Genomic DNA, 20928 nt, shown 5'->3' on the forward strand with positions numbered 1-20928 from the left:
CCCACGTGGGCCGGGCGCGCGCCCTTCCGCCGGCGGCCGGGGCTGAGGGGTCACACAAGGTAAAGGCATCTCTCTCCCCGAGCCGGGGCGGGGTCGCGCAGGTCCGCCCCCGTAAGTGCGCCGGGGCGCGCGGCACAGCGCCCGGTACCCCATGGGCATGGCTCTGCGCGCTTTGCTCGAGCAGACCCCAGACCCGGGAGCCTTGCTGCAATGCAAGTGGGGAGCGCGGGCATGCGGGGGTATCCGGGGGCGCCTGCCACCCTCCTTCCCGGCACCCCCCCAGCAGGACGCGCGCACTGGCGCGCAGGCTGCTGGGCCGCCACCCTCCCTCAGTCCCCCGGCGCACCCACGGCCCGGCCCCGCGCCCTGACGATTAGGGAGTTGGGGTGGGCGCAGTTGGTCTGGGGTGGCGCGCGCGCCAGGGCTGGTCCCGCAAGGCGCTCGCGGCTGCGGCGGCTGGGCGCCCGCCCCGGGCAGAACAGGTTCCTTCCAGTTTGGGTGTGATCTGCGCGCGCGGCGCCGCGAACCCTGAGTTCCTCCTCCAGCGCCCACTTCCCCCCCAATTTCGTCAACTCGCGCACCCCCACCGTTCCCCTTCCGGGAGGCGTGTGGGTGGACAAGACTGCCGCAGTGGGCCCCAGGGAGCGAATGGCCGGGCTGCTGCGGGTTGCTGGCCCCCACCCCCACCCCTCGGCTGATGCTGCCGCAGCATCCGTGTCGCCCGAAAGCGATGTGAAAGGGATGTGAACAGCCGGGCTGAGTCAGCATCTCCGGCCGGGGCGCGCGCGCACCCTCCCTCCCGAGCGGGAAGCTACTTCCAAACAGGTGCGCCGCCGCCTTGCCCGCAGAGGGAGACCCACGTCCCCATCGGGGACCCAGAGCTTTGTGGACTACGTGTCCCTAATCCCGAAGTTCCGGACCCCCAGGTCACGGTGTACTAAGCACATGATGCACAGGAAACCTCAGTTAGGAGCTCGTGGGGACAAAGCAATGTGTCAGATCGCAGGGATTTCAGAGCCCTCGGGGGCGCTTCCTGGTCTCCACCTTACATCTCCAGGTCCAATTTGGGACCGGTTCGGAAGCACAGGCCTAATTCTCCACATTCCTCTGCCGACCTTGGCACAGGCTGCTCTCTTCTTTGAGGTTTGGGGCGGGGAGGGGGGCCGTGGTGAATTTGAGTCTGATATCAGTAACTCCAGGAAGCCTAGTTTGGGAATATGTGCACGCTGAGCCGCCCCCGGGACAGAGTCGGCCATCTGAATTTTAATAAAAAACCTTCCTTGCTTTCTGCTGATTTCCCATGATTTGGGGATAGAGTCTGCGGTGTTAAATGCCATCCGTTGCTGTTAAGAAGCCCTGGTGTGGTTAGGTGGGAAACAGTTGTGCTGGGGCCGAGTGCCTCATAAAGCCAGTACCCGAGAGCCGGGGCACCACTGAGCAGCTTTGCGACCTTGTACGTGTGACTTCTTAGAGTGTCCATTCCCAGATCTGTAAAATGGAGAAAATGACAGGGCTTCCCAGAGTGGAAGGATTCTGTATACCGTGCCTGTGAAGTGGAGGGCACAGTAACTGACACCTGGTAACTCCTCCTTCTTGGTACTCCTAAGACTCTTATTGCTGTTATTATTTATGGCTCACCAAGTCAGGTTGCTGACTCCAGCACATGCCTCGCAAGTAATCCTTTTTTACGTCCTTCTTCAGAGAATCCACGTGTACGGATAAGTAGAAACTGATCTTAATCACTAAAGCGGAAACACAATGCTGCAACAGGACTGACTGTCATTGCAATCTTTGATCTTTAGGATGTTCCGGTGCATCGGGACCTGAGTTCAGGAGGCATTACTGCTTTTAACATCTCAGGGCACTTACGGTACTGAGTCTGCTCGGGGACCTAGGGGCACAGACCATCATTTTTAACTGGGTGATGCTAAGCAAGTCACATAAGATATTGGTGCTTCAGCCTCTTGAGTTAAAAATCAGGCAAATAGTGTAAAAATCAGGCAAATAATGTAAAAAAAGCATGAATGATTGGAAACATTTGAGTGTTTGACCAAGTGAAACCACTGGCCCTTGGGGGAAAGGGATACCATCTTCATCACCATCATCATCATCATCATATAGCGTTTTTTTGTGTGTATTTGCTTTGTTCCTGACACCATTTTAAGTGCCATACACACATGGTCTAATTTTAACCCTATCAGCTTTCTAAATCTGACACTTAAGTGTGGTAGATTAAATCATGCCCCCCAGAAAATACAATTTCAGGTCCTAACCCCAAGCTTGTGTGAACCCATTTGTAGATGGGACGTTTGAAGATGCTAGTATTAGTTAAGGTGTGGGCTCATTTGTGAATAGGATCTTTGACCACCTTATTTAAATGAGGCCAAATTAAATCACGGTGGGCCCTATTTCATATGACTGGAGACCTTATAAGGAGAGGAAATCTAGGAAGATGACAGAGCAGGTGAAGTAGAAGCCAGAAGTCAGCAGGAGCTGGAAGAAGCCAATAGAATGAGGCTGATGACCATGTGATGGAGGCAGAGACACAAACCAGGGACCCGCAAGGACTGTAGCAAGCCAGCAACAGAACGCTGCAGACTTGGGGAGAAAGCATGGCCTGTCGAGACCTTAATTCTGGACTGCCAGCCTCCAAAACCATGGTACAATAGAGTCTCATTGTTTAAGCCAACCCGGTGTTAAGGTGTTTGTCACAGTAACCCTGAAAAACTCAGATGCTGTTGATATCTCCATTTTACAGATGAGAAAAACGAGGCAGAAAGCACAGCAGGGATTTGCCTAAGGTTACTTGTTTGTAGGTACATACTGGCTCTTTTGCAACTGGAGCCCCTCTCTGCTGACCCAAAGATGACTTTGCTATTTGTGTTTGGATGATGGGGAGGTGGCCAGATACACAGCCTCTGCCCAGCATTCCAACTGCAAACCACTAACTTTTGCCCAACCTGGTTAGAGACTGGCTTGGCTCTAGACTAGTGAGACCAAATTTGAAAACCCCTGCCTTTTTTTGTTCCTTCAAGGAAAGCAAAGAGAGGGAAAGCACTGCATTACCATGCTAATCAAAATTCCCCCAAACAAAACTAACTCTGTTTAGTTCTAAATAAGAACAAAGGAACCTTTGGAATCTGGGGTACAGAACCAGACAAATCAGGAAATTAAGTTCTCAGCTCCCCTCTTAGATTCTTCTTTTCTGTCTGTCGCAACCCAAGTAGCAGGCAAAGCCCCCTCCAGCTCTTGGTTTACAGTAGACAAGGTTACAAACGATGCCCTTAAAAAGTCCCTAGATATCTTCTTGGGAAATAAATTGGCTCCGCAGAGCTGTCCCCACTGCTCTCTCTTTTCTAGCCCTCTTGCCTAGGGTCATTTGCATGAGAACAGATTCTTTTGTACTAAGTTGGCCTGCCTGTTCTCTGTCAACGTTTATAGTCCTTGGAGTCTTCATGTTGGGTTGCTAGGCAGATATGACCCTGGCTTGCAAATAGGCTCACCACACTTACCAGCCTGTGAGAACTTCAACTTGGGGTAAGTGGATTGAGAGGAATCTCATATGGACTCAGAGGGGAGGGTTCCACGAGCCTGTTTTCAGAGCTGGGTCTTCAGGGCAGCCAATGAAGGTGAGGGGTATTGAGGGAGCATCTTGGGAGGCCTTCATGGCCCACCCTTCCACTCTCCCTCTTCCTGTTTCTGTGCCCCTCTCCCCCATTGTTTTACTTTGGGCTGCTCGACTTGTGCTCCATCGAAACAAAGTCTTGCTGTAACATCTTAATACTTGCTTCTCCAAACAGCGGAGAACCTCTCACATCAAGGATCCTTTCCAGTGAGCTGATTCTCCAGGGAGATGTGCTGGGTTTATCTTGTGGTTTGTGGACCTTCCCATCTCCCCATCCCCAAATCTGGCAGTTTGGAGGAAGGCAGGAGCCTTCAGACTGGCTAATGCTTGCTCCTGGGGAATCTGAAGATTTGCCAAGGGGTTCTTGGGCACAGATAGTCTTTAGGGAATTGGTTTTCAGAACTTCAGCTCTTTCCAAAAACTGTTCTGCCTGAGCATGTGCCTGTGGTACAAGGCTGGTGGGTCCTTACTCCCCAGCCCATTGGCCTTCTCCAGCTTGTATCTTCCTACGGTGCTTTGCTCCAGCTGTCAGAAGCTCTGGGGGGAACATCAAACTATTGATACTGAAGAAATACTGATATTTCTTCAAATCTATCTGTTCCATCCCCCCCAAGCCCATCTCATTAAAGATCCATTTCCAATAACATTTACCTTTATGTTTAGTAAAAACTTGTCAAAATTTACAACATACATTGTTTTATTGTAAATTATGACTTAACAAAAGCAATTGTGATAGTAACTCGATCAAGAAAGTTTGTTTTTTTTTTAACCCCTGGAGGAAAGTGTAGAAAGTTAAATTTCAATTTATATGCAGAGTTGGTATTAGGGACATAGGATAAGTCATCAATAAAGTACTTTGAACATAAAATGTTATTATATTGGAATAGACTTCTGAAAGGGGAGTAGAATGGAATTACAATTTTGAGAAAAAGAAATCATATAAAATTTCCAACTTAACCAAGATTTTTAAAGCAGAGGATGTCAGGTTGCTGTGGTATGTATTTATATAAGATGCATTTAAAAGAGGGATTTAGTAGTTTTATTTCAAAAGATAACATTTACAAATGAAATCAAAGTCATATCTTTTGTAGCTATTTCTAGCTTTCATTGAAGCATTTGAGATGATTTAAAATGGGAGAGGGTTGATTTTTTTTCAGAATTCCTTCAGGAGATACCCAGCCAAAAGGAATTTGAAGGCCGCTGCTGTGGACTGAATCACGTCCCCCACAAAGGCACGTTCAAGTCTGAGCCCCTGGGCCTGTGGCTGTGAGCTCCTTTGTAAAGAGGAGATCCTCTTAAGTGAGGCCAGACTGAACCCGGGGCCTTAATCCCACGGGCCTGGCTTCCCCAGGCCGAGGAGACATGGGAGAAGGAGACAGAACGGGGCCAGAAGGAGGCTGAGATGGAGTTGTGGATTTCCGACAAAAATGCTACAGGCTTTGGTGAGAGCCTGGTTTACCGACACTTGATTTTGGACTTCCGCCCTTCAAGACCATGAGGCGAGAAATCCCTGTTATTTAAGCCGACCAGTCTGTGGCTGTAGCATCCTGGCCGTTGGCACAACCGCCGAGTGTGGGCCCATTAATACGAGGACAAGAGAGATGAGGTCCCTGCTCTCAGGGATGAGCTCTTCGGGGGGACACAGACAATCCCCAGTTACCAAGTGGGCTGTGAAAGGCAGTGCGATATGTAATTGAGGGGCAAACACGGACGCTGTAAATGGGAGCTGCATGAGCATTCTGGCTCAGAAGCCCAAGTTTGCATCCCAACTCGGCCCTCACTACCGCTGTCACCTTGGGTGAATGGTTCGACCTCTCTCTACTTCAGTCTGCTCATCCATGAAATGGGGATGCTAAGAATAATGCCGACTTCACGGAGCTGTGTGGCGAGGCTAACTGAGTTGACCCCTGTGAGTGGCTCAGGGCTGTGTGCTTGCTACCTGTCAAGGTTCCCTAACTCTCGCTGGTTAACGCTTTCAGCCTGTAACTGCTGGAGGCTTGAGGAAGGGCAGACATCAGAGAGGTAGGGGCAGGAAAGAGAGTCCTTGGCAGGGGGGTTGTGGAGCTGAGTGAGAGAGGGGCGGGTGGTGGACAGCAGGGAAGAGAGGGGGGACGCGGGGACAGGGCATGCTTTATTACAGGACAGCAGGGACCCCTCCCCACCCATGGCACTGGGCACCTCTCTCACAGTCTGACTGCTGTCATGTCTGGTTGACACTGAGTGCTATATGGATGATGTATCCCTGGGTGTCTCATTAACTCCAGAGCAAATCTGATTTGATTTCAATACTGAATTTTGTTCCCAGACCGCTCAGTCTTCATAATTGACTGCTTTATAATTTACTGTGGTTTTGCCATCTCCTCACGTCTTAGAAAGAAAAGAAGAGGAGAGAGAACGTTGCCTTGGGGAAGCTTCTATAAATTATTTTCAGCCCGTTGTAAAAATCTGTTATTTTTTCGTATGTTGTATGGCGGGGTCACATTTCCTTCTTTTTTCCATGTGAGTATCCTGTATCGCAGCATCATTTGTTGAATTTGTTGTTGTTGTTTGGTGGTGTGGTTTCTTTGTTTGTTTGGGAAGTGCATGGGCCGGGAATCGAACCCAGGTCTCCCTCATGGCAAGTGAGAATTCTACCACTGAACTACCCTCGCACCCCCTGCAGGAGTCTTTAGAGAAAAAAAAGACTTTTTTTCCAAAAAAGACTCCAAACAAAATCATTTTAATCATGTTGCTTTCAGGAAGAACTCTGTCATATTGGACTTTTGCAGCACGATTGCGGGTCACGAAATCTAATCGGATGTGTGGGAAAGTGCTGTTTGAGGCCACTGCTTGTGTCTGGGAGCCCTGGGTTTCGCCCGGAATAAATCAGTCTCTCTCTGCATAGTGTTGAAGTTGCCCCACCCGCCCTGTTCTGCGGCTGCCCAAGGAATGAAAACCTGCTCTCCTGCTTTGCTTCTCGCCTAAAGGGAGATGCTGACCCCCCCCCCCCCATCCTGTCTAACACGCACTGCCGGTCCTGCTCCTGGCCGGGCCTCCCTGGCTCTGCTCTTCCCGGAGCAGTCTGCAGTGTAAGTTTCCACTTTAACCCCTTAGGGGCAACGCATCCACGCGATTCCACATGGTCGGGGGGCTGACACCGAGAAGCTCTATAGAAGGGTGCGCTGGGATTGTGCAGGGGACGGGAGGTGAGGAGCTTTGAATGTTTGATGGCACACCTGGCAAGGCTGGTGTCCTGGGAACCTGCTCGGCCCAGCGGGCCTCTGTTGGCGCAGCCCCTGTCCTTCCGGCCCTCTCGCGAGCGTTGAGGCTGCCGTCGTCTCCCAGACTTCCAAGCCGCACCTTCAGGATGCAGTCCCTTCTTTTTTTTTTTTTTTTTACATGGGCAGGCACCGGGAAATGAACCCGGGTCCTCTGGCATGGCAGGCAAGCATTCGTGCCTGCTGAGCCACCGTGGCCCTGCAGTCCCTTCTTGCAAAGTATTTACGGTCTAGTTCAGACAGGACACGTGTAATTATTACTTAAGTGGCATTTCAACAAGTGCAGTTTTTTTTTTTTACAAGTGAGAATTATAAGCGAGCGTCTCAGAGGAAGGATAACTTGGAAAGGTGTTCTGAGGTTAAGGCAATGATGAGATGAAGTTGGGTTTTCAAGGCGGGACGGAGCTTATGTGGCCATAGTTGTTCGTGTGAGATGCAGTCACTCAGCAAATATTTATTGAGCAACCCATCTCCTAAGTCCTGGAATTATGCAGTGCATGAGTGAGGTAAATGCCACTGTCTTGCTGGTGCTTTTATCCTAGGTTTGTGGATCCTTCTTGCTAGGGCCCAATGCCATGGACTATTTCTTTCTGATGGTTCTGATATTGAAATGTATTTCCCACTTTCAATTGACATCAGCAAAGGGGGATTCCCTCGCCCCCACCCTACGTCTGCATCTGGACTTGCTCCCGTGCTGTTGTGTCGTTCCAAACCAGATTTTCTGGAGGCAGTGTCCTTCACAGATCATGCTAGCTGTCAGCCGAGCCTGCCCAGCCAAGGATACTTGGCTCAGTTTTAGCCAAGACGGCACAGGTGGCCATGGGATTGTGTGACAAGGTGACATGGTTTGGGACTCTGAAAATGCAAACCGGAGTGACTCTTCACTTTGTTTTTGACACTGTTGTGACAGTGGTGTTTTAGCTTCAACTTCTCTGGGGTTTAGCAGAGCATGTGGACAAACAGTTCTGGCAAAAGTTTGAAACAGCCAGTAGCTACAGGGAGTTTGGATTTCACCATCTACACTCAGAATAGTTTTGTCTAATGTTAATTTTAGTAAGGCTCTGGGCTTGCATCGTACTTAAAAAAAAATGCTCACCTGTTTGTTATGTCTTTATCCTCAAAACAATCGAGAGATGTAAGAACAATCGCCAACATTTCCGAGCGCGTTTTTGAGGAGATGGTGGGCTCAGGCTTCCCTTGCTTTGAGTTGTTTCATTCTCAGGTTGTGTCTGGCTTTAGGAAAGTTGGCTGTGGCTCTATTTTTCAGGTAAGTGAGGAAACTGAGGCACAGAGCGATTCAGTAACTTGTCCAAGTTCTCAGAGCTAGTTTGTAAATGACATCGCTGAATCCTCGAACCACATTTTTCTGGAAAGAGTGCAACACATCCCAGTAGTCAATCCCCAAGGGGCGAATCTTCACTGAATTGCACCCCACCATTCCCTGCCCCGAGTTTTGGTTTTACCTCTCCCTCTGCGCATGCACCTGTCCTTGCCTCAGCCTCAGCCTCAGAGATTCTCGAATAAAATTTAGATAGAATCTCAAGACATTTCACTGTAGAGGTGGAACAGATCCAGGATAAAGATAAATCTGCAAAAATAGAAAAGCCAGTCCATTGCATTTAAGAGAAAGTACCCTAGTCTCATGCAAAAATGCAAAAGTGAAAAATGGAACTTTGAGTCACAGACCCAGTGGTCAATCTTAACATGACAAAGAGAAAGTTACCATGAGGTGGGGCTGCCAAAAACACAGAACCTCAATCTGGTCTCACCTCTAAATTTGCAAAACAGTTTACAGGAGGAACACGGGTCTGGGAAGCATTTTATATGACACCATGGAGATGCCAAAATTCTAGAAACTTTATAGGACAAATGATCTAATTTATTTTACAAATTTGTTACAGGGGGAAAAAGTGAGAAGGAAGCTATGAATAAGAGAAGAGAATCACTAACCAAATACTACTTTGACCATTTTTGGGATCCTCATTAGAATGCACCAAATGTAAAACACACACACAAACAGAAAAATTAAACTCTGATGAGACAATGGGGGACATTTGAACCCTGATCAGATTTTTGATGATACTAATAAACTTAACTCTTGTTGTTTAGAGAACAATCTAGAAATGTTTGTGGATGCAATTATGTGAAATCTGGGACTTACTTCAAAATATTCAAGTGTGTGGAGGGAAGGTGAAAGGAAGTAGAAGGGGAGAGAGAGGCAAGATCTTATTATCTTGTAATTATCTTATAATTGTTAGATCTGATGGTGAGTGGTACATGTGAGTTTCTCAATTTTTCTATATGTTTGACTTTTTCCATAATAAAATATTTAACAATTAATAGGTTAAATACAGCTTTATAAAAAATCCTTAATTTGGCAAGCTGGCTTTCAGATAGTTGATTTCAGGTAATTGACCTTGAACCCTTTTCCTTGACTGTTTTAGTCTGCTAATGCTGCTGGAAATGCAGTATACTAAAAATGGGTGGGTTTTTAAAAGGGAATTTATTAAACTATAAGTTTATAGTTCTAAGACCATAAAAAACGTCCAAACTAAGGCACCCAGAAAATTATACCTTGACTCAGGAAAGGCCAATCTGAGAAGGAACGTGGCTGGCATCTGCTGGTCCTTTGGATTCTGGTTTCAGACAGCTTCCCTGAGGACGTTTTCTTTCTGAATCTCCAAATATCTCTGTGTCAGTTCTGAAGCTTTTTCCAAAATAGTTCCCTCTTAAAGGACTCCAGTAAGTGGATTAGATCCGCCTTGAATGGGCAGAGACACATGTCCATGGAAGCCTCCTAATCAAAAGGTCCCACTATAACTGGATGGGTCACGTCTCCATGGAAACAACTTTAATCAGAGAGATCCCATCCTGCAATTAGTCTTCCCCCACAAGATTGAACTAGGGAAACGAACATGACTTTTCTGGGGTACACAACAGCCCCCAAAACAGTACGTTGACTATGGCTCTCATGACTGTGTTTCAAGTGGAGGATAGTGTGTTAGAGAAAGGACAGTGTTCAGAAGCCCATGTGTTTATCTATTCTGTTCTTTTGACATGTAGTTGGGGACCCAGATGTACTTTCCCCAGGGCCGTTGGGTTTTTTAGATACCTAGTAGGAACTCTCTCTGCTCTCCCAATATGGCTCCTACCCCAAGGTTCCCTTCTGTGAAAGTTCAACAGGTGGTCCCAGCCTGAAACTGAGTGGGATGTCAAGTGCCCTCTGTGGATGGGTGTCCTGGCGTCGTTTGGTCAAGGAACTGATATTCCCTGTAACAGGGTCTCGCTTGAGATCTCCAAGCTTAAAAAAAAAATGCATTTCAGTTAGCTTTTAATTCTCTAAGTGAAATTGCCTTTCTATGCAATCGAGAATGTCCTCATCACAGTACTATGTGATAATATCGTGAGCCATTGATTGTAACCAGGTCAGGAATGTTTGTATGTTTGTCGTTTGTAATGGGAAAAAAATGCTATTACAAAAAAAAATTCTGAGCATTTAGAATGCACAAAAATATAAGATAATGTGAAAACTTCAAAAAAAGGAATGTCTTCTGCACCGTCTTTTGAGTTAAGACCGGGTCCCCCCAGGTACACTATGACATGCAATCTTTTGAGTTTGAGCCAGCGCCAAACTGACTTCTAGGGGCAATGGAAGGAGCTAGAGGATGTTTATTATGCTTTGACATTAAATAACTGTTTGTCCTGGCTACCGTGGTAACTGGTTTTCCTTTCTACCTGGGTGGGGCAAACGAGGCATGCAGGGTGCAGAATTTAAAGCAATCCTCAGCCTTGGGGTCATGCAAGTGCAGGTTGGCGCCTGAAGGGGGCGCTGTCTCTCACTTGGCCTCACCTGGATTGAGGCCCTGGGCTTCAAACCGCTCAGCTCCCTCCTTTATTTCTTCTCAGTGGAGCAGCTTGAGGGATTCTGCTATCGTGTAAGTCAAATCCTGCCACTCTTGCTCGAACATGGGCCAGACCTTTGCACTCGCTGGTTTCTCTCTCTGCCGTGTGTTTCCCATAACTCACTCCTTTACCTCCTTTGGTATTTATACGTACCTCACATTCACAGAGGGGTGGTCCCTGACCCGCTCTTTAACGTTGCAACCCACCCGCCCTCACAATCTGATATCCTTTCTGCTTCAGTTTGCTCCACGGCACTTACATTTTGCTTGTTTTATTTATTTTTCCCTCTTCTCCCAGTAAGGCAGAGATTTTTGTCGGTTTCTTTCGCCGAGTATGCCCTCTGCCCAGGTTAGGACCTGCCACTCGGTAGCCATTTGGTGGCTGAATAAGGGCATGCACGAGGTCAGCCTTCATTTCAGATGATGGCTTGGGCAGATGGTGCCCAAGTTCCCTCCGTGCCTCCTGGTCCCCCAGCCAGGGCACGAGAGCAAGTTTGGAGTCAACCGGCAAACCAACGGTACTCTGCAACCAGAGACTCACACTGTCCCCTTATCCTTTGTCTTATTTGGCCTCAGGACATCGGCAGCTTTTGTCTCAGGAAAACCAACAAAGCCCTTTGCCAGAAAGGTCCGTCCAACCTTCTTGTTATTTCGACTCTTTCCAGTGCTCTCTGGGAGGATGCTTGGCCACAGGGAGGCCCCTGGGGAGCCAGGGTCAGCTGAAGGGGCCATCTGACTCAGGAACCCCAAGGACTTCCAGCTCTTGCTTATTCAGTCACTTCCTATCTGCAGGTGGCCTTTGGCCCTTTGCATCTCAGTCGCTTTCTCTACAACCTGCCTGTTGATTACTTCTGTGTCCACCAGGGCCTTTATCCACGAGCCAGCCCTGAAACAGAAAGGTCCAACTCTAACTCATCCATCAACCTAGCTTTAAAACAGCCTCAACAGAGAAGCACACGGATCACTGGCATAGCCAACTGGCAACCAAAGTTCAGTCTACTCCTGCCTGCCCCATACCTGAAGCATGGGGACTGGTTTGCACTTGGGTTCAGTTATTCTCTTGGTTTCCTAGAGCTGCGATAGCGAAGTATCACAACTGGGTGGCTCTGAACAACAGAAATTCATCGTCTCCCACTTCTGAAGCCTAGAGATCTGAAATAAAGGTGTTGGGAGGGCCATGCTTCCTCTGAAACTTGTTGGGGAGTGTCCCTCCTTGTCTCTTCCTAGCTTTGGTAGTTTGCCCATTACACTTAGCATTCCTTGACTTGTGGCAGCATCACTCCAATCTCCACTTCACTCATCTCCCTTGGGTCTGTGTGTCTCCTCTCTCCTTCTCACAAGGACCACAGTCATAGTAGATTAAAGTTCCAGCCTACTCCAGTAGGACTTAAAAAATGTCTGGATTCTATCTGTAAGGACCCTGTTTCTAAAATAAAGGTCATGTTCTGAGTTACTGGGCATTTAGGACTTTTACATATCTTTTTTGGGGGACTCAATTCAACCCGTAACACACAGGATCTACCACAACCAATTACCCTCTGATGAAACAATTGAGCCTGCGTTGTGAGATTTGTCAAGTAACGTGGTCAAGTACTTGCCTCCCCATTGGAAAGAAGGGTGAATGTTTTACTTGTCAAAGACTCCTCCTTAGTCCAGAGGAGTGCTCTTTGTCTGTGCCCACTCTTTTCTGAGAGTGGGTGGGTGACGCATGAAGGAAAAGTTGAGAAAGTAACAGCAGATAAGGTCTGAGGGCAGCAACTGGGGCCAATTTCTTCAAGGCACCTGAGCTCAAAGTCACAACTTGGACCTTATTTGAAGTCCGTGGTTTGGAATCCATTCTTTGAATGTCTGGTTTGCCTTTTCCTTTTAGGTAAAAAAATAAATGGGGAAAGAATTAAATGTCTCCCCAGAGGTGTGGGCGTGAAGGATAATGCAATGGCTGTACTGGTTAAATTAGCTTATTTCCATTCTATGAAAATTTTAAGTATTAATGATTCTCTTTGAAAATCCTCAAAGGAATGTTTTCTCATGGAATGCTGAAGAAAAACAATCTGTTTATTTATGCTCCCACCTTAATTTCGGCTTCTTTCTTAAGTGATTTTTTTTTTCCTAGAGTATTGTGCTTTGGGTCATTCCAGAATGGATTATTGACGAGGAATGAGGCCTCTCCTGTGTTCCAAACTAAGTAGCTTTAAGACGAAAAGCTTCCTATGACTATTGCTTGTGGTCAGAAGCCAGTGGATGAGGCTAAGAATCAAGCAGCTGGTCAACAAGGTTTTTTTAAGCACCTCCTTGAGCAAGGGCTCATTCTTGTAGAAAGGGAGAAGTCTTTGGGGCCTCAAGATCAACAAACACCAGTTGAATCTAATTGAGTTTGAAATAATAACTCTCCTTTTGGAAAATGGAAGAGTTTCCATTTCTGAACAATTGATTCATTGGCCTCCAGATGACCGTGACTGTTTATTTGGACTTCCTTTTATTTTGATTATGTATCTGCCCATCCTTTTGAATGTATCTAGATCTTCCTGAATTTGCATACCTCCAGCCATCTCCATCCCCTTGGGTTGACCGTTGTGTTGGCTGGCTGATTCTGTCAGCTCTTTGTTCCCTCCTCAAGGCATGGATACACAACTGGAGAAAACACCTACTGTAACCCCACCCCTAACAGCATCTTTGCATCTTATGAATTGGTTCTCCTTCAATCCCCTTCATGGGCTGGTTGTTCAGTTGAGGGTCTTATTTGCTCCAGAATTTTAACTCTTGGTGTCTCCTTAAAAACCTTGTAAACTTTGGGTTTTAAAGTGAACTAAGGGTAATGTCGTTTTACTTTCTGCTCCATTTACAAGTTGCAGCTAAAAGCATAACCTATAATTCCTGTCTTTCATAACTTGATCTGACTTGTTGCTTTTGTGCCTGTCTGCAGCAGCTGAGTCATCATTAGTTAGGTTAAGCAGTGTCCCTTTTCTTCTAAGACCAGCTACGTGATATATTTGCTTTCTACTGTTTACTATTCAGTGTGGTCCAAGGGCTAGCAGTAGAGGCCTCACCCTGGTGATTGTTGGAAATACAGACTGCCAGGCCCCAGGCAGTGCCTAGCAAATCTATATTTTAATAAAGTCCCCAGCTGATTCATAGGTACATTCAAGGGTGAGAAGCACTGCTCTAGCAAGTCTTTAGATTTTCTTATCAAAAGTTACATTGCTAGGATATTAGAAGGACACATTTCCTTTACAAAAAAAAAAACTTTTATTATGAAAATGTTCGCATACCCATATATCCATCACCTACGTTCTAATGTTAGCTTTTTTTAAAAAAATATTTCCACTTTTTTCCAGATTAATTTCTATTCAGAATTTTATATAGAAATGTTAGTTTATTGCATGACTTTTTATAAAGAATTGTGTCTTGGTAGTAAGAGACTTACCTTCTAGAATTCTCAGTGGGTTTGATAAGGTTACAAATAGTTTGGGAATTTCTTGGGAATCAGAGAAGTGTGGTGGGGTTGGGGAGGGTGGCCTGGGATTTAGCAGAGGTAGGTGCTGGTTCTTACCCATCCAGGATACTGGGCTGCAGTATTCTCTTCTGTACAATGAGTGGGATGAGAGAGAGTGTCTCTAATGTCCAGCCTCTAATGACTAGACATCCATTGCAAATACTGTTGTCATCACTATTTCTCAGGTGGAGAAACTGATGAGCCAGTTAAATACTTGAATAAGAAGGAAAACATCTGTTGACCTGGAAAAGTGATTATTTCCTAAGCTACTGTGTACAACACAGCTGCACTGGCAGTTTTAACTCTGTTTTCTTGTCAATTTTTGGTTCTTTCAGGAAACCTTACAGAAATATGAAGCCCACCATCATCTGGAACTTAGAAACTCATTTGGGACCAACGGCGGTGTCTAGACCAGCCAGGTGTCCTGCAGATGCAAGAACTTATCCCACGGTCAGCAGCTGGGGTCCCAAACAGATGTGAGGTTTGAGCTGTGGCTCTAATATCACTGAATACAGAGGGGTCACTTTCTAAGTGAATGTGATAGATCAACGTTGGAACTGTTTATAGAACCCAAGTGAAAAAGAGTAATTATTGACACTGAATGTCTGATTGTCGCACGCAACCAGTCGTCTTATTGAGTTGTAAGCTGTTAAGGGGGAAACAGTGACTGACGAGGGTCAAGCCAAAGGGGTTACAAGTATCCTCACTCTCCCGAATCAGGATTCCAGACGGGGGCCGCAATTCTGTAGCCCCCATCATCCCTACAGCCATCAACTCTGCCACCACCACAGCCGCCACTACCACCAGTGTTGGTGCCATCACTGCCACCAGTTGTTTCTCACTCAAACTCTGCTGCTGCTTTCCAAGGACTTCCTGTACTGAAGGGAGCTCTTGGAAAAGTCTCTAGTGGTGGCTCACCATCACCCTGGACAATCAGAATTCTCTGCTTACCACCATGGGCTGGCTTTTCCTAAAGGTTTTGTTGATGGGAGTGAGTTTCTCAGGATTCCTTTATCCTCTTGTGGAGTTTTTCTTCAGTGGGAAAACGAGAGACCAGAAACCAAATTTTGTGATCATTTTGGCCGATGACATGGGCTGGGGTGACCTGGGAGCAAACTGGGCTGAAACAGAGGACACTCCCAGCCTTGATCAGATGGCTGCAGAAGGAATGAGGTGAGTCTTGAAGATGTCAAGGTGGCATCTCTTTGGATGTCTTACTGTGAAAACTCTTTTGTCCAGTTGAAAGCACTTGAAGGGTAGTTGGTGGGTGTCTGTTGATTTTTATTTTGTTTTTTTTACTTAATATTATTATTGGTTTGAAGCTAGTACAGCAGGAGAAAGCCATCCATCCATCCATCCATCCATCCATCCATCCATCCATTCATCCATTCATCCATCCACCCACCCATCCATCCATCCGTCCATTCATCCATCCACCCATCCATCCATCTACCTCTCCATCTGGTAACATTTATTGTGTGCATGTGTATCTTGGCAAAAGAGAGGTGAAGGAAAAAGTCCTTTCCCTCAAGGTGCTTAGTGTTTGGTAGAGGAAACCAGTTAAAATGAAAGTAAGGATGACAATTTAGTGTAAGAGGTTGCATAAGGAATTTTGGAAGTCCAAAGGGAAAGGTGTGGAACTCAGCCTAGGAGTTCAAGAATGAAGGTGACCCTGGGAGAGCAACTATGAGTCAATGAGGCAATTGGAACATAGAGAGACCTCTTTTGCACAAGGTATTTAGCACCATACACAAAGGTAAAAGCAGTTATTTATGAGCAGACGGTACATACTGGTCCGTTTAAGGCACATAAGACTCTTAAAGGACCGCAAAAGGGACAGGAGGTGTTGTAGATGGGTTGAAGTATTTATAAAGGAGCCAGCACAGACTTTTGTCCTAAGACCTAACTCCTTCCCTTGCTTAGACTGAGAGCAAGTGCCAGAGCTTTCAGACTTTAGGGTTTTCTTCTTAGGCTAACCTTGATCTGACTGACCAGCTCGGATCCTACTTGCAAAGGTTTAAATTTCTCCATTAAGTTCAGTGGGAATAATTCCAGATGATTCCAGATAGTTCGTTAGGACAAAACATGGGACATCATGGCATTTTGGCCACTCACATCCTTAAACTCACAACTTTTCTCCTGAGATACAGAACCCCTGAGGTCCCAGTGTCTGGCCCCAACCCACTCTGGTCTGTCCACCTTACTTCAGCCAAGATGAACTTTCTAGAAACTCACTCCTCTGCTTCCTGTCCTTTAGAGGCATCCTCTGACCTCAGGACAAACTCCAAACTCTGTACAATGTCCAGCAAGACCAACTCCCTCTCCTGACTTGTTCTCTTCTCCACCACTTTGTCTTCCAGCTGTGTTCACTTGTTCCCTCCCTCTGTCTGGGCCTCGGAATTCTATTCTTTCTTCTTGGTGCACTTTCCTCTCTTCTTCCCCTGGCTGATTAGTTTCTACTCATCATTGAGGTACGCTTCCTTGGATACCTTAGGTATACTCTGTATTCTCTCTGCTATCCCTTGTCACTCATCCTGGTAATTGTTTAATTGTCTCGCCCTCCTTGTAGCTCCAGGTTTCTGGAAGGCTGGGGCCCTGTCTGTCCTGCCCCTGCTATATTCCTAGCTTACAGCCTAGGACTGGTATAGAGGAGGCAATTAATAAATATTTGTCAACAAATGGGTTTTGGGAGTCCAAGATGCTCTGAGATGGCACCCCAAATTTTACATCCGGGAATTTTTTTTGGAGAGGTTTGATCCATAGCAGTTAGAGGATTCTCATAGGAACCTGGGTTGCCAAATGCTTAAAACCCCCTGCTTTCTGTCTTAAAGGGGGTTAGTGGAGGAAATGCCAAGCCTGTTATTTAAAACTCGTCATGCTTTTCACAAGCTGTGCCCACGCTTTCACCCCCAGCAGAGAGGGCATCCTGGGGCCAGATGCAAACACAATTTGGTGGAATCTCCTATTTTCTTCTCCCCTCTGTGACTGTTCATCGGAGCCTGTGACAGTGGCCAAGGAGCCAGCCCTCTGGTCTGAGGTCGGCAGCCTTTCACTCTGGGCTTTGTTGACAGGAAAGCCAGGCTTCCTGTGAGGCCGTGATTGATTCATCACGGGCCCCTCTCAGCCCGGGAGCCTTGGCTTGCTGACGCGCGCTCTTGCCCAACAGGGTCTGCAAGTGGCCCAGAGGGCGTCTTTTTTTACTGTCTCCTTGTTATTTACTCTTCTACATATCTCTACCCTCATCCCTAATATTGTCTGTAACTTAGCTGGTGCTTGATAAATCTTTTGCTTCATTGGAGACCCAACATTGTGCTGAGGAGGTCAGGGCCGGGAGGCTTGGTGACCAAGCCCAGACTCTGCCACCTCTTTCTCCGTGTGACCCCAGGTGGGCCTTGTCACCCCTCAGAGCTTGGCTTTCCTCCTCTGCAAATGGGAACAATAATGCCGCTTATTTCATAGGATGTGGTGAGGCTTAAATTAAGTAATCCATGAGCTGTTGGGGTTTCTCCAGAGAAACAGAACTGACAGGATGTACATGTATACGTGTATATAATGAAACATTTTAGGAATTGGCTCACACAGCTGTAGGGATTGGCAAATGTGGATTCCACAGGGCAGGCCTCATGTTGGAAACTCTAGTGAAGGTCAAGTTGAATTCTCCAAGAGACGCCAGCTGGCTGAAGAAGCGGCAGATGTTCTTCTTTCTGACTTCTGAAATCTTTAGTTCTGGCTTTTAAGACCTCCCACTGATTGGATGAGGAGATTCCCCACATCACTGAAGGCAATCTTTGTTGATTGTAGATGTAGTCAGCCGAAGATGAAGTCCAATGATTATAGGTGCATCTATGAAATACTCTCATACTGACAATCAGGCCTATGCTTGTTTGAGCTGATGCCTGGACATTATAACCAAGTTGACACATGAACTTGATCATCACACTGTGAAAGCATTTTGCCCAGTTTCTGGCACACTTCATTCAGGGATTCACATTAGCTATCATTCTTTATGAGTTATTATAAACAATGCCAATTTGAATTTCAGTGTGAATTGGCGGCTTTGCAGGATGAACGGTTCAAATGATAAATCGTGGAAGGAGATGGGATTCCAGGGATAAATCCCTATAATCCCTAGGGGGAAGGCATGCAAAGGATTCCACAGGCTTCTTTGCCTTTGGGCTCCTGCCTGTATTTGATGACTCAACACAACAGCTGCAAAAATAGCTCACCCTTACTGGGTGCTTCCAAGGTGCCAGGCCTTGGGCATCTCCCCCATTTAATTCTCATGACTACCCTGTGTTTCTCTTATTTCACAGTTGGGGTGTTGAGGTTAAATAACTTGGCCAGAGTTGGTGACTGGCCGAGCCAATGTTCAAGCCCAGATTCCTTCATTCCAGAGCCTTATAACTTGATCACAGTCAAGAAGGAGGAAGGCCCTGTCCTAAGCTTCTCAGTTTTTGGGTGATAAAACTCAGAGCAAAGAGTCCTGAGTGCAAGGGTACTACAGGAAGAGTAGGGCTATTTCTCTAGAGAAAACCAAAATATACTCAATGATGTTATCTGTTTTGATCTGTGTGTGTCTAGACCATAGGATGAGTAGTAAGTAGCCCAATGAAGTGGAGGAAAGAGTGTTGTAGGCAGAAGGAAAAACCCAAGCAATGACTCAGAACTGAACAGTGTTCATTTACCCAACAAATAGTCATTGAGCCTTCCCCAGGCACTGTTCTAGGTGCTGGGAATATAGCCACACTCCAAACAACCAAAATCCTTCCTCCTCTAGGGCTTACATTCTAGTGGATGAGTCCAGCTCGGACAGGAAGTATGAGGCTGATGACACTTCCTGAACAGGGGCAGCTGGTGAAGGGCCTTGTGTGCCATGTCAAGAGTTTGGCCTTGATCTTGAAGGCAATGAGGAGTCCTTAAGGACTGAAGTCATGCAGCTTGGATTGCTCCAGTTTGTTAGGCTGGGGACAGGGGACATATTGCCAGAACCTCAGGGACGGCTTGACTGAGGGTTGAGGCAGTGGAGAGAGGTGTTAGATCCAGGAGGCAATGAGATCCCAAGTGTGCGTCCTATTGTTAGTTTCCTTGTGTGTGTCCTTCTTTGAGTGTGAATATGCACATTTCCATAACAAGAATGTGACAAGGAAAGGAGAAAATTGTAAGGACCTGTGCCCGTTTGAAACTAGTATGTACTCCAGAAAAGCCATGTTTTAATCCCCATCCAATCATGTGGGGCAAGATCTATTGTTTAGGGTGGGAAACTGAGTAGATCATCTCTAAGAGATGTGCCACGCCAACTCGTGGATGTGGCCTTTTGATTACATTACTCCTGTGCCTTCCCAGACCATCCTTCCTTGAGTCAAGGTATCTTTCTCTGGATGCTTTAGTTAGGACATATTTATGGCCTTAGAACTATAAAATTGTGACTTATTAAACTCCCTTTTTAAAAGCCATTCCATTTCTGGTATATTGCCTTCTGGCAGCCTAACAAGCCAAACACAGGACCATACTAAGTTCAGCTGTCAGGAATCTTTTTTGAAAAGGAGCATGAATGGATGAATGAATGAGTAAATAAAGACACCCCAGGTTCACTGTTTACTGCCATATTTTTTTTGCAGCTTACAAAGGGCCTCCAGATCTATTTTGTCAGTGAGCACATCTCAATCATGTCTTGTAGCTCCTATAGCTCTTCATCTTAGGGGTGAGTCAGCATCTTCATCCCATTGAACAGAAGGTAACATCTAGGCTGAGCCGAGCTGGTTCTCTGTGTGACTAATCCTGCTTCAGTGTCTTTCCAGTTCTCACCTCCCAACCCCCACTCTCCTTGCAAGCAAAGGCCATGGCAAATTATTTTAAAAGCCTATTTCTATTTCCAGACCTTTAAATTATGAATGGGGCAGGCATCATTTTTATTCTAGTCACATAGCAATTTAGAGCATTGCCGCAGAAAGAATCATCACCTATTTTAAATTCCTTGTAAATGAAGGCTGGACATACTTAACTTTGTAATGTTATGTCTCTCCAGGGCTTTGGTAGCAGTCTTTCAGTGTAGATGCTCCCTGATTCTATTACACGAACTTTATGCAACGGCAAGTTGCTTTGGTTTTTTGTCTGGCTGCGTCTTAATTCACATTGATTTTCCTATTAACAGGCCTGCTATATTGTCAGGCTCTGTATTTCCAGACTTTAATTTCAGACTTTATTTTGTGATTTATTTTCAGACTTTAATTAGGACCCCTGTTGGTGAACTGGCCTGAGCCTGCCCAAGTAGATTTGGGGGAGAAAAAAAAAAAGCATTCCGAATAACCAGGCCAATTTATTGCTTATTAATTAGTTCCTGCCAAATGGAGACAGCGGCAGGGAGAGCGAAAAAGGGTGATGTGGAAGTCAGTTCATTGGGCTGCCTGGGGTGGTGGTAGCTTTTTGGAGGGGGGAGTACCAGCAGGTCCCTCCAAAGACTGGGAAGTAAAGGAAATTTAATACACCGTGGGGAAGGAATTGAGCCTTAAAAGCATCAGCTTAACTGTTGATGTGGAAATGGACTGGGTTTTTTCCAAATGACCTGTGTTTCTCCAAGTTGTGTCTGTTCATTCACCATCTTAATGGTGCAGCCACACTGCGCTGGGCGCTGTGCTGAGGAAGGGATGGACT

General features: G+C 46.4%; 1 protein-coding gene across 14 annotated transcripts in view; it reads left to right on the forward strand.

The window, feature by feature from the left end:
- ARSG (arylsulfatase G) overlaps window positions 1-20928 on the forward strand; it is a 122563-nt gene that overhangs the window by 31980 nt on the left and 69655 nt on the right. For 7 of the 14 annotated variants that reach the window (XM_077163657.1, XM_077163662.1, XM_077163658.1 and 4 more), the window contains one exon: window positions 14613-15450. The exons of 4 other annotated variants lie outside the window; for them this stretch is intronic. In XM_077163657.1, the coding sequence (XP_077019772.1) occupies window positions 15233-15450 (218 nt within the window). In that variant the 5' untranslated portion in view covers window positions 14613-15232. Of the gene's footprint in view, window positions 1-2; window positions 60-6603; window positions 6694-14612; window positions 15451-20928 lie in introns of those variants that run through there. 3 more of the 14 variants (XM_077163660.1, XM_077163661.1, XM_077163671.1) reach the window with 3 other exon arrangements.

This window comes from Tamandua tetradactyla, chromosome 6, assembly GCF_023851605.1.
Source record: "Tamandua tetradactyla isolate mTamTet1 chromosome 6, mTamTet1.pri, whole genome shotgun sequence".
Taxonomy (NCBI): domain Eukaryota; kingdom Metazoa; phylum Chordata; class Mammalia; order Pilosa; family Myrmecophagidae; genus Tamandua; species Tamandua tetradactyla.